The sequence below is a fragment of the Harpia harpyja genome, chromosome 8 (assembly GCF_026419915.1).
Source record: "Harpia harpyja isolate bHarHar1 chromosome 8, bHarHar1 primary haplotype, whole genome shotgun sequence".
In the NCBI taxonomy this organism is placed as follows: Eukaryota; Metazoa; Chordata; class Aves; order Accipitriformes; family Accipitridae; genus Harpia; species Harpia harpyja.
The window spans coordinates 29,747,779-29,760,921 of NC_068947.1; the positions used below are offsets into that span (position 1 = coordinate 29,747,779).

Below are 13,143 nucleotides of genomic sequence, written 5' to 3' on the forward strand. Positions count from 1 at the left end.
TTAAGACAGGCCTGTATTACAAAGAGTCCACGGTATTCAATAGCAGGGACACATTTGGGCAAAAAGCTCAGCTGTCTGTCTGTCTGAAAGAAAGAAAGCAAGCTTAACAGAAAGCCTTTCAACATGGGCTTTGCTGTTTAGTCCGATTAAAAAAAACTACTAACCTCGCTTCCTAAAGAAACGGGCCTTGTGCTCACAGAGCACGCACGTGCCCTCCTGTCTCTCGAGAGCGAGAGCGGCAGCCCTGGCCACCTCCAGCAGCCTGGCCGACCCCAGGGCTCCCCAACACCCTCAGCAGCACCCACCTCCTGCCTTGGGGGTCCCGGGGGGCTGCACCTGGCAGCTCGGCCAGCCGGCCCGCAGCTCCCAATCGCACTGCCCGCTCCTGCCCTCCGCCGCCCGGGCCAAGAGAGATCAGGTGAGAGGACACAGGGGCTGGGGACCGAGAGCGGAAGGGAGCACCTCCACCCGCTGCAGCGAGGTCTTCAGAGGGGAGCTCATCCTGCAGCCTCAACAGATCGCCCCCTCCCTAACTTTTAACCTGAGGTGCGCTACGAGACGAAATTCCGTCAGAAAAGTCAGGCACCTTTATTTGCAGCATCAGTAAAGTTATTTACTAGCTTATCCTGCCCCCCTACTAATCATTTAAAAAGGAATCCTGTGAAGAGACACACATTGTTAGCTTGGGGCGGGGGGGGGGGGGGGGGGGGGGGGGGATTAAATAAACAAACTCTGCAGAAGAACGAGATTACAGATCACAGTAAATCACCTAAAATCCAGGGCAGTATTTAACAGGTTGCCTGCAAAGTGCTGGGTTTCTGACAGCAGTTCCAGCTTCTCCAGCAAGACAACCTTTCCTGGGTCAAGCGCCAGGAAGCCACCGGCACGTGCTGCGTCCCTGCAGAAAGGCCACCGCAACACCATGGACAGTCGGCCTGTGAAGGGCAGCGAGCAGCTTTCATTTTCATTAGGTAATAACCTCAACGGATGCGGATGGTATTAGAATTAAAATGAACCTCAAACACAACAGAGACATAGTATTTAAAGATGTGTTGAGATTTTTACCAGTATATCAGCATATACTTTTACTACCTCACAATTAAAGAAATAGTAAATTCATCAGTACACTCCACAGAGGGCAACTGAAATTCTCCAGGCCATTTTGCCTCAAGGAGAAAGACAAAAGACAATCTTGAGAATCCTTGGGTATTTTTTTTAATGGACTTTGAATTACCTGATTTTGAAACGCACATTCGCCTCAGCTCCCACAGAAAGCTGAACTTGTTATATTCTAATATGAGGATGTGGTCTCAAGAAACTTATGACAACTTTGTTTTATAACTGCTATTTGTTATAATTTAGTCCTATCAGTCTTCCCTGTCTCAGTGGTGTTGTGGCAATATCATCAGTAGTGACTTTCTGCCATTCTTCATCACCACACGCCTACGTGAAACTTCATAAGCTGACTTAAGGAAAAGAGGTATGAAAGACTCCTCTAAAGAGTTCACATTTTTGAAAAAATTTGAAACATACAGAAATTTAAATTCTGTTCCACCTTCTTAGCAGCAGCATTATGCCAACATGTTCCCCCATCAAACAATAGATAATAAACTCCAACAGCAAAATTTTCAACCCTTTTCTACTCAGTAAGGTCACAAAGCAACAGTCTTCGGCATCTTTGCTGGGGATAGCAGGCAGCTGCAAACTCCTTCCCCAGTCTATAACAACGCAGCAGAGCCTGTATGCTGCACACACCCCCATCCAGTACTAGGAAGTAGGTAGCACATTTACCAGTCGTCTTTAAATCAGACCCAGAAAAAGCTTCAAGGCAACTTGCCAAGTTAGCCAGAGCTGGAACTTGTGATGATGGGGAAATCTGTCCATCCCTCCCATGAATAAATCCAGAGGTTACCCAGCAGACTGTACCCAAAAAAGCAGCCCAGCCAGCTTCAGGCAAGGGGACAATTATGGTTCAGCCAGGGTTGTCCCAAGAGATGTTTGTGGCTTTCAGCACCGAGTCCCATAAAACACATGCAAGACTAGAGGCAACATTTAAAAGTAGCCAGTAAGATGTTGGTTATTTTTTAATTTCCAAACAAGTAAAGGAATACAGAGAGAAAGAGAAGACTTAATTCTAGTACCCTATTAAAAAAAAAAAAGTTAGAAACCTAGGTGCCTGAATTTAAAAAGCTTGCTGATTACTGCCACCAAATAATTAAAAGGTTCTAATGTAAGAAAAGAAAATGGCAGTGGGAAAGTCTCTAAATGAGAAGAGCATGGTCCTCAAACAGGTGAAAAATGACATGAGAGACAAGCAGAATTTGAAGAAAAGCAGCTGACAAATGGGAAAGTAGGTAATACCAAGAAGGGAAACAACTCTGCAAGCGCTCCAAAAGCTGTTTAGGTTTAAAAAACTAAAACATACTTACAAGCTTAAAAACTTTCTCTTAATATATTTTGCCATGATTCTGTACCAAAACAAAGCAAAAGTTAAAATCTGCAAAATATAGAAATGCTTTCTCAGTCATAATATAAGATTTCTGGGATACAATGAAATACACAGTAATCTGTCCTCTAACCAGGCCATTTATACCCATGCACTTTGGAAAGTGTTTAAAAAAAAGTACATTTCCAACAGCTGTGGTCCCAGGAGAAATTTCTTTTTCAAAGCAGCTAACTTTCAGAGGAATAAAATGAAACTGGACACAAAAGGAAAGCGGAGTAGGAGTCTGTTCTCACTATCTCCTTCTCTTCTGAAGAGAACGAAGAATGCCACATGCCTGTGCATACCCAGCCTTTTCCAGCTGCTTACTTTAAAGCACTCTCAAAGCATACACCTGAATGTAAATAAATACTATTTTCAACTTCCACGTAGCACTTCTTTTTTTTTTTTCTGGCTTAATCCCAGTAAAAACACAGCTAAATTCAACTTCTCAAAATGATTTTTTTTTTCATTAAAATTTTATTGAAATTCAGAAAGAGTAATTTTTGGTTTGAGAATAAGAATAGGAAATTTCAGCACAGGTATCTGACTTTTCTTGAAGTTGCAGAGCTGTGAGAAGAACTGCTATCACAGAAACCATGCGAAAACTCAAGCCTAGCATTTACTATTCAGCAAAAGCAAGAGATGGCATTAAATATAGCTACACAATTCACAATCCAAAACTTTTACATCTCAGACTCAGACCCTAAAGTCAAGTGAACATCCTGTTTTAATTAAAGGGAGCCCTCTGGATTTTGGGGTACGACACAAGTGAAATGATGACACATCAATTGGTAGGAAGGAGCCATAAAGGCATATAACACCATTTTTTGTCACCTGCATTAATTTCCATGAATTGTGTCTAGACCGAGGTAAGATGCAAGGGTCAATTACATTTAAATAGCTATGGATCATGCCTTGAAAACACTAATACCTCTCTGAAAAGCTTTTATGAAATACATTATTCTTGTCTACATGTGCTTACTGTAAAGCTTAAAAATATGCTTTCACCTGATGGCTAAAAAAGCTTTAGTCAAGGATATTATAAGCAGAAACTGCATTTGCTTGACCCCTAAACTTTGATAAGCTTGACTATTGCCAATTAGTTCATAACAGAAACATTTTGAAAGAAATGTTGTGCAAGGTATAATTTTTTTCAGCAAGAATCCACCAGTTAAAATACTTCAGAAAACTACTATAAACAAAAGCATCAAGTCAAAGCTGTGTATCTCAGAATAAAAACTATTAGAATTTGCACACCGATATTTCTGCTGCCTTAAAAAAAAAAAAAAAAGAAAAAAGTGTTCTACATACACAAATCCATGTCAGGTGATGTTTCCAAGGTTAACCTAGCTGCACTCCAGCCTTCAAGATCTTCCACATTGCATGTTCCTTGGATTCCACCTCTCTAACACCCTTACTTCAGAGAGCTACATTAGAACTGTGGACACTTAGTGTTGCCACCTCTCACAACAGTGCTGTTTCTCTTGAAGTCCCATCATCAGGTAACATCAGGTTTCAGAAAAACTCCCATGCTGATGGCTTTCAACACGCTCCTGAATTTCATTCATTACAGCAAAGAAGCAAAAAGCAAAAGAATATAGCTAATGACAATTTCAAAAGAATGAAAGCTATAAAACCTAACTGTAAAAATCATCAGCACCTTCTTAAATTGCAAGAGTCTATGTCTAAATAGATTAAATACTTTCATTCTGATTTTCAAATGTTTGGAATTAATGATGTTACTGAATACATGGAAAACCCGTCCATAATTAAATAGACAAGAACTCACAAAGCCTGCCATAGACGACTGAAATTATCAGTGTCCTACTCACGACACTGTGTCAATCTGTCCTTTACAACATCTTAGGACCCAATTCCTCCTTCATAGCACTTCACAGCAATCTCAATGTTGATTCAAAATGTTGCTTAACATCTCATTCCTGTTAAAGCCTAAAACCACAGATTCTGCACCACATTCACCAGGAAAACCACTACGTAGTTCAACATGTTAAAACCACCCCTCTACCAGCAGACCCAGCGCTGCAGCTACCAGGAGAAGGCAGCACACCACCTCTGCCACTCCAGATCACAGACCAGCGTACGTGCCCCAAATATCCAGGCAGGGAGATGTAACCCACTGCAGCAGAGAGACTGACTTATGCTCCCTTCATTCACTTCTGGAAACTGGGATGGTGACGTAGAGCAGAAAGGTAGTACGGACAGGTTTACTCAAAAAGAAGTTTCATGGAAATTTTCCTTTAATGGTCCGTAGAGCCCTTAGTTAGTGTATTACAAGTTTTGAAGTGCTAAAGAAATCTAGTGATAAAGAGATCTAAAGCCTGCAATACAATGAGAGGGCGCAAACCTTAGTGCTGTAAGAAAGCAACATTTTAGATGGTGATTTAGACAGTGATTGTACTCAATCATTGCACACACCACAGCTGCTCTCCATTCTACCTGCAAGTTTGGCTGAGGTGTGTCAGCACAATACAGCTTATAACAACATATATATTCAGCACAGCATTACTGTAAGGTAACATTAAAAAAATCTGACATCCGCTGTTCAGAACGCTGTGTTGCCAAATTAAGAGTTACAAGCGTTCACAAAAAATAGCAAGAGATACCATTTGCCAACCTGACACAGGAAACAGGAAAAAGTCTTTCCCTTGACTTGGCCCAAAGCCTGGGTTTGTACCATCATGCAAGGCATGCCCCTGCTATCCTGTTCAGCAGTAAAGCATCTCACCACCTCATCTTTACTTCAGCCTCAGAGCTTTAGATTACTTTGTCATCGTATTTTTGCCCCTTTTTTAAATAATAAAAAAAGATAAAGAATTTATCAGAAAAGTTTCAACTTTACATACTTTTACATGCAACTAACTATAGTGATTCACAGTGCTACCTTTTCCCTAGTAATTATACTTAACCACTCATTAACCAGAACTTTGCACGTATCACAGTCCCGAAGTGGATGGAAAGAGTTACCACCCCACCTATTGCACACTTAGATCTCTGGCAAAAGTCACATGCGAGTTATATTAGTTTCACTGAACTAGTGAAACTGAACATTCACTCCAGTCAAATATTTTCTACTCTCAGCAACTGTTGACTTCTTTAACAGCACCCCAACTGATGAAGTGTGATATCAGCTAACAGAAGTGGTCTCTATGTCCTAATGGGAAAGAAAGACTGAAGTCTACCCTGAATTCATAAAATCATTTTGAAATACATTGTCACAACAGGCTCTCCTACGTTACTCAGCTAATACTCTGGCTTGCTATTTGCATCGTGATGCTACACTGCTACCCCAGGCACAAGTCAACAGCCCCCAGGTGAGAAGCTGAATCCTCTCAAACTACAGGTGTCTACCTGCTGACTAAAGACCATCACATTGGTAACTTACTCACTGGGTTTTGATGGGGAAGTTTAACACATCCATCTAAAACAAACAAACAAAAAAAACCAAAAAAACCCCAAACAACCAAACACCAAACCAAAACAAAACCAAACACAAAAAACCCTAACGCACAAACAAACCTTCATTGTGACTCAATGCAACCTTCCCCACCCTTACATAATCACACTGGTTATCACAAGAGAACCAGAAAATGAAAGCACTCAGGATACTTTCATTTCCCAGAAAAGCTGCTCCCACACATGTGGCTTTCCTACTCAGTGGAAGTAGAAAAGACTTTCCTGTCTCAGTCCAGGTCCTGTCAACACCTCCCCTCCCAATTTTAAGAGCTCTGTTCCATAATAAGTACAAGAAGTCAATAATAAAAAAAAAAGAAATTAAAAAAAAAATAAAACCAGAAAGTCAGGCTTTTAAAGGAATTTACTCCTACATGAAAACATGTAAGTGAAGACACTGTTCTTAAGCTTTTTGTTTACTTTTTATGCTAAAGAATATCAGGAATGCCACATTTGGCTCTTAGCTTTTGCCAGATGACCAGCTGGAAATTGCAAATCAGCATCTTCACTACAGAAAGTGAAGGGCAATAAAACATAAAGGAACCCTAGAAGCATCCCTGGGCACCTCAGTAACCCCCCATCGTGGCACCACCAGCAACAGCTGTAAGGGGGTGACTGATGCAGCACCCCAAACAATTCCTGGCACAAGTGATATGTGAGGGTTAGACACCTCCCAGCTAGTTCTGCTAAGATCTCAGCCCAGTCTGAAAAGGCAGCCTCCAAGTCAGCTGGGGCATCAGATCAATTCGCCGGTCCCCAGCATCCAGGGTGTCCCTCAACCCAGCCATTCACATCACTGAAGTTAAGAAGCCAACTTCTTGCAGACTGAATAATCAGACTGTCAACACTTAGTGTGCTCCTCAACCAGGAGGAAGAGAAGATTTAGCCAAAAACAGAACAAAAATTATATCTTTCTTTCTATCTTTCATTCATCTTCAGTTAGAAAAGTCCATGAACACCAACTGAATTCACAGGATTAAAGAGATGCTACTTCCTGCCTTAACATATCTTTTCAGGCATAAGAGTGCAAGAAAAGCAACTGTTCAATTATCCTCCCACTTATCTTTACAAAGCACTTTTAAAAATGTCAAATATTTTTCTATTTTGAGACATGGGTAATTTACTTTTTGACCTTTTCATAGAAGCTGATGGGTTCTGTCATCTTTTGTAGCTGCTCTTCCTAGTGGTTGTAGATACAGGGTTATCCTAAAAATACATCTTTTTTTTTTTTTTAGGAAGTACTAAACCTTTTGTAATATTATTTAAAAATAACTTAACAGAAAAATGTATAAACCTTACATTTTAATATTCTGAAGAAGTATTTTTATTTTCAAGGTGTGGACCAAAAGATATTTAAAGACATTAGTTCGGACAGATGCTAGTTATAGCACTATAGTTGTAAAGTCGTGCTACCACAATCAAAATCATTACTGAACTTCTGTGGAAGTTTTTCTAGAATGCAACAAATTTTAAACTACTATTAAATGTTTCAGAAAGGTGCAGATTCATAGCATATACCAAAAAAAGCAAGACTGCATAGCTACAAAAAAAAGAAAAAAACACCACCCACTCAACCACACACACACAGCCCCTCCCACCAAAACCCATCAGAAAATTCACAAAACCAGAAGGCATTCAGCATACCAGTCTGACAAGGGCTTTCAAAATTACTTCGAATCACTGACCTTTGCACCTTGCTCTAGCTTTCAGAAAATACAAACAGGAGTCCATGTAGAAGGTGTAACTACACACAAGATGAACTTTTTTAATGAACTTTTTTTTTAAATTCATAACAAGATGTGTATATCTAAAAGTGTGACTCCATAGCACCTCAAATATTTCTTGCAAATTACTTAGCAGTTGGTACAAACACCTTCAGCAAACTAGTCTGCTTATTCTGCTCATCCTGGCCAAAAGAGGTAATAAAGCTTCCAATACCAGCAGCAGCAGGTATAATCCCCCCCACCACGCAAGCCCACCATGCAAGGAGACCACCTGTCACACAGTCCAAACACAGGTAGCTCACTCGTGGGGAGATATGTAAGCCATCCTCATTACATGACCCAGGGTGCATTTCTCAGATACGGGAAGACACCTGCGTGTTGCTCACAGGCAAGAGGGGCTCTGGCCACATGCCAAGAGCAGGAGCCTGCAGCCTCCTGCATCCACGGGGCAAATGGTAGGTCAGAAAACCCTGAACCCAACTGATCAAAACACAAAGACTTTAAAGGCTGTATCCTTGGAAGGTTGCCACCTATCAAGATGAAAAAAAAAAAAAAAGATGAGCACAACTCCCAAAATACCTTCCTTGCATACCTAGTCCTCAGTAGATGTTTGTTGCTATCACCTCCTGCCATTCAGTACTGCATGGACATCCCTATTTCAATTGTTGGAGACATAGGACTGTATCATCTTCCGTATGAAGAACTACCGCAATTAGTGGCTATTGCTTTCAGGGAAGAAAAGCAGTCAGTACCATATTATTAGCTAAATCTTTCAATAATGAGTACATCAAATACACAGGATGAGCAGAACAGAAGCACACATATAAGCTAGCACAATTTTCTCCTTACTACCCCAAAAAAGAGCAAGGGAGAGGAAGTAAGTAGTATTAGACCTTGCTTTAAGCCATGCATTATTTCAAGCAGTAAATATCCTTAAAGGTTTGTGCTTCTTTTAAAAAAAGCGAGCTGAGCTGACACACCTCACTTTATTCTACTATTCCTGTGATTACACTGCCAATATGCTGCTGAATCACAGGTCTGAAATAACAGTGGGTGTGGGAAACCAAGGGACAGATAAAACAGACTTTAAATCTGTGTATCAACCAACACTCAGTCTCTCTCCAGAAGCAGTAGAACTTGATAATACACATGGCTGAGTGGCCAGCTAAGTGTCACCCTTTAAAATCCAGCTTCTTCAATCTGCTATTCCAAGAGGACCATCACGATAATTATTAGTTAGAGCCAAGATGCTGCTAAAACACGTATGACCTCTCCACATCATTTCTTCCAATTACTAGAAAAATCACCATTCGCCCCAGCCCCTTTTGCTGAACCCACTGTGTAAGGGACACTGGCCAAGGGAAGGGTCTGCACAGCACAAAGGGCAGCCTGGGACGGTCTTCCTCCGTAAGGAAAATCGATGTACACATGCACCAGCGCAAGCTGCCCCCATGGCAGCAGTGCAGCCCTGCCTGGAGTACAGGGAACCCTGCAACGCACACGTCTTTGCTCTTCAGCAGCAAAATGCCTGGCAAAAAGGGTTTTACTGGACAGAAATACAGACAGGGCAAAACGAGAAGCCACTTTTTTTAACTTCCCAGGCCATTTACCTTTATTCACATGCTTTAGTCTTAATATGAACATTACAGATAACCTACAGACACCTAACAATGTTAAGAGAAGCACACAAGAGCTGTGAGCAATGAGACTAACGTGATTAATTATTTGCTTCAGGAGATAAATTACAAGTTTTAACTAGGAGTCAAGATGACCAGTAAACATGAAAAAAAATTTCTTTTGACCCAATCCAGATGCTTTAACTATACAATAAAGATAGCTTCAGTGGGAAACGGGCTGTTTGCAGTTAGAGCATTTATTAATACAAACCTACAACTTCAAGTACTGCTGCAGTTTGACACATACTTCCTGTATGACAGTAAGAAAACATCTGATGAACAATGTTGGGAACCACAGTTCTGAATAAGGTATGCTGATGACTCAGGCATCTCTTGGAAATCCAATATATTTCTGTTTGTATGTGGTTTCTTCACACTAACAGAAAACAATCATGACAAACTTTGAGGTCCCCAGAACAAACTCTCATTATTTGTGGAGCATGGGATTTTCTTCTTTTGAGGGAAGACGGTGAGTTAGTGGTATGGTAACCTCTCTACTTTTCAACCACACATCAGCCCACTGTACCTTCACAATTTTTCTTCTTACATGCAAATAAGCTGAACAATGTTAAAGTCTGCCATCCAGTTAGCTATTCATTCGTCTCACTAAGCAATGAGATATTCACTTTGGAGTCAAATAATATTTTTTTTTTGCAAAATAGTCTCAAGGTTGGCCTTCCCCCCCCAGCATGCAATTAGCGATAAAATGGGTGACAAGGAGTTTCAGATAATATAATAATCAGTTGATTCAACAGAAATAAAAAAGCAAATCCCTGCCATGAAAAAAACCCCAAACTTATTTTATACAGTTTCTCTAGATACTTAGACAAGTAACCATCATCCATAGATGCCAATTACAACTTTAGAATTATTGCTAATTTCATTTTTTACTGCAGTAGATTACCAGGGGATCTACCACAATCAATCTCCAACCACTCTTTAAGCTTATCCTCGATTTGAAACTACAGTAATCCTGAACTACTGACCTGCAAGCAGTAGTTTAGCTGGAAACTGTAACATGTCTTCTTCAGGATTACTGACAGAAAGTACAACAGGCAGCTCTGACCAGTGCCTATCAGGTATTACGTAACAGAGTATCCAATACGATAATTAAGGGATACTTAAGTAAACCATCAACAACAGGTTTTGTAAAATATAACCTGGCTCTACCAAAGTTGTGAGGCAAACGAAGTTGTTCAACACAGAAGACACATGCATAGCATGGGACCTGGCAGCAAAACTCTGCTACGTTAGCCTGCTAGCACACCCCAAGTGAAAACACTGCTGACTGAGGAACGAAGAGACAAAATTAGTACGTTCAGCCCTTGCCTTCCTGCTGAAGCAGCCAAAATCAGTGCTAACTACTTCAACTATGATAGCAGTCTTTGGCAAGACATGCCTCTCCCTCCAAACGAGCCTTCTGAATGTATGTTGTACTACTTTAAACAATTATACCTTAATAACTGCATTCCCACTGTCCAGTCTTACAACTGGAGCCATTTAACTTCCACACTGACTATACCAAAGCACATATACCTTTATCCTCCTATAAAAACATCACATGCCATAAAAAAAAAAAAGTCAGGGAAGAGGAGGTAAGTCATATCACTAACCACAACAGTTGCATTAACCAGCAACAGTTACATTTAAAAATTAAAAAAATAATTTTAAAAGCACCTTGATTTAATTTTAGGTTTCTTTTTTCTCTTGCCAGTTCAGTTCACTTCAGGCAAAAAAAGAGCTTTAGAAGGGGTCCTTTTTTTTTTTTTTGATAAAGAAACATTTTCCAGCAACTCCTGGTGCGTAGCAAAAGATTCATAAACGCTGCCATTCGCTTAACCCCATTTCATGATGCACACTAATAGAAGTCCCTAAATCCAGCACTTTTTTACTCCAGCAAGACAGCGTCACAGCGAGCCGTGTGTCACACGCTGGAAATAGCGTTCACCTTTAGCAGACACGGATGCCGGCGCAGCAGGGGCACGCCGCGCGCGTGCAGCATCTCCCTCCCGGCCCACGGCTCACGCCGGGGGCTCGGGCAGGACCTCGCGGTCCTCACCGACACGCTGCTCCCCATCCCGGCAGCTCTGCAAGTGCAACAGGCCCGCCCGGGGCCCCGGCGCCGTCCCAGCCCGGGGCTGCCCGCTCGCCGGCCCGGGGAGCGGCGGGTCTCCCCCGAGCCGCGGGGCGCTGGGGAAGAGGACCCGGCCCGGAGGGGGGCTGACCCGGGGCCGGGGTGACGGCGGCCCCCCGCTGACCGACTGCGCCCCAGCGCGGCGCCCGGCCCCGCCGCGTCCCCCCGGCGGCTTCGCCATCGCCCCGGCCCGGGGCTGAAGCGCCGCGGGCCCAGAGAGGCCGCGGGGCGGGGAAGGCCGGGCCCCCTCCTCGGCCGGGGGAAGGTTCCCACGGGCCCGGGAAGCGGCGGAGGGTGGGGAGGCTGCTCCCCCGTTTGCGGGGGGGGGGGGGGGGGGGGGAAGTCGCCGGCCGGGGTGGGGTGGGGGGGCGGGAGCGGGGGCAGCCGCCGGAGCCGCGGAGGAAAGGAGCGCCTCCGGGAAGGGGTGGGGGCCAGGCCCGGGCGAGGCCGGCAGGCAGGGACGCGGCGAGGGGCACGCGGCGAGGGGCGCGCAGCCGGCTCGCAGGCCGGGCCCTGGCGCAGCGGGCGGACCCCGCGGCCGGCGCGGCGCAGGGCGGCGGGCCGGGCCGGGCCGGGCCGGTGTCTCACCTTGGCGGCGCCGCCGGGCTGCAGCACGTTCTGCTCCACCGTCATGGCCCCCGCGCGGCTCCCGGCTGCGCCCCGGGCTCGGCGGGCGGCGGCGGCGCCGTGCGGCAGCGGCTGGGCCGGGCCCGGGCTGGGCGAGCGGAGCAGGAGGCGGCGGCGGAGGAGGAGGGGCGGGAGGGGGAGCCCGAGTCACCGCCAGGCGGGCGGGCCGCCGAGGCGGGCGGCCGCCACGGGGTATAGCGCGGATCCGCTTAGGCCCCGCTGTCACTCCCAGCGCGGCCGCCGCCGCCCAGCGTGCCCGGAGCGCCGAGCGCGCCTCCGGCCCCACCCTCGGCTCGGCTCGGCTCGGCCCGGCCCGGCCCGCGCCGCCGCCGCCCGGCAGCGGTTCTCCCGGCGGCGCCGCCCCGCGCACCTGCCCCGGGCGGAGCCCCCCGCCGCGCCGGCTGCCCCCCTCGCTCGCCGCCGGCGGTGCCGCCGCTGCCCTGCCCCTTCCCCGCGGTATTTACAGCGGCCGCCTCCATCTTGGCGGCGGCGGCGGCCGCCCCCGCGGGACAGCGTCGGCTGGGCCTCGGTCCCGGGGGAGCGGCCCGGGGCTGAGCGGGGCCGGGCGCTCCTCCGGGAAGGACCCCGCGTCCTCTGCCGGGGGGGAGGCTTCCCTCCCGCCCCTCGCAGGGGCAGCCCGCCGCCCTGCCTCCCGAGGGAAAGCGAAGTTTCCCCCGCTCCGCCGCGGCCGCCCGGGGGAGCCGCGGCGGCGAACCCGAGAGCGCCTCGCTCCCGCCGGGGAGCGGCACCCCGTCCCGGCGGGACGTGGGCCGGCTGCAGGCTTCTCCCAGGGCGCGGGAGCCAAGCGTGGCCTGCCCTGCCGTCAGCCCGGTCCGACAGTCGTCAGCGTGTTTCGGCCGCCAGAAGCCGGCGCTTTCCGGGGGGTTTGCAGGAAATTTCTGACCAGTTCCAGCGCTGGCTGCTCGTATCGACAGCAAACCTTAGCCCCTAAACGGCACTTAAAAGTTGCAGATCTTCCCCTCCCTGCGTAGGTTTAGCTGGGTGAGGTGACGGTATTCGGCATTC

General features: G+C 46.1%; 1 protein-coding gene across 3 annotated transcripts in view; it reads right to left on the reverse strand.

Moving 5' to 3' along the window:
- The window catches only part of USP25 (ubiquitin specific peptidase 25), a 93,463-nt gene extending 81,091 nt beyond the window's left edge, over nucleotides 1-12,372 (reverse strand). For 2 of the 3 annotated variants that reach the window (XM_052794165.1, XM_052794164.1), the window contains exon 1: nucleotides 12,079-12,372. In XM_052794165.1, coding sequence (XP_052650125.1) covers nucleotides 12,079-12,123 — 45 coding nt within the window. In that variant the 5' untranslated portion in view covers nucleotides 12,124-12,372. The remainder of the gene's footprint in view (nucleotides 1-12,078) is intronic. The other variant, XM_052794166.1, reaches the window with a different exon arrangement.
- Between the last annotated feature and the right edge of the window lie 771 nt (nucleotides 12,373-13,143).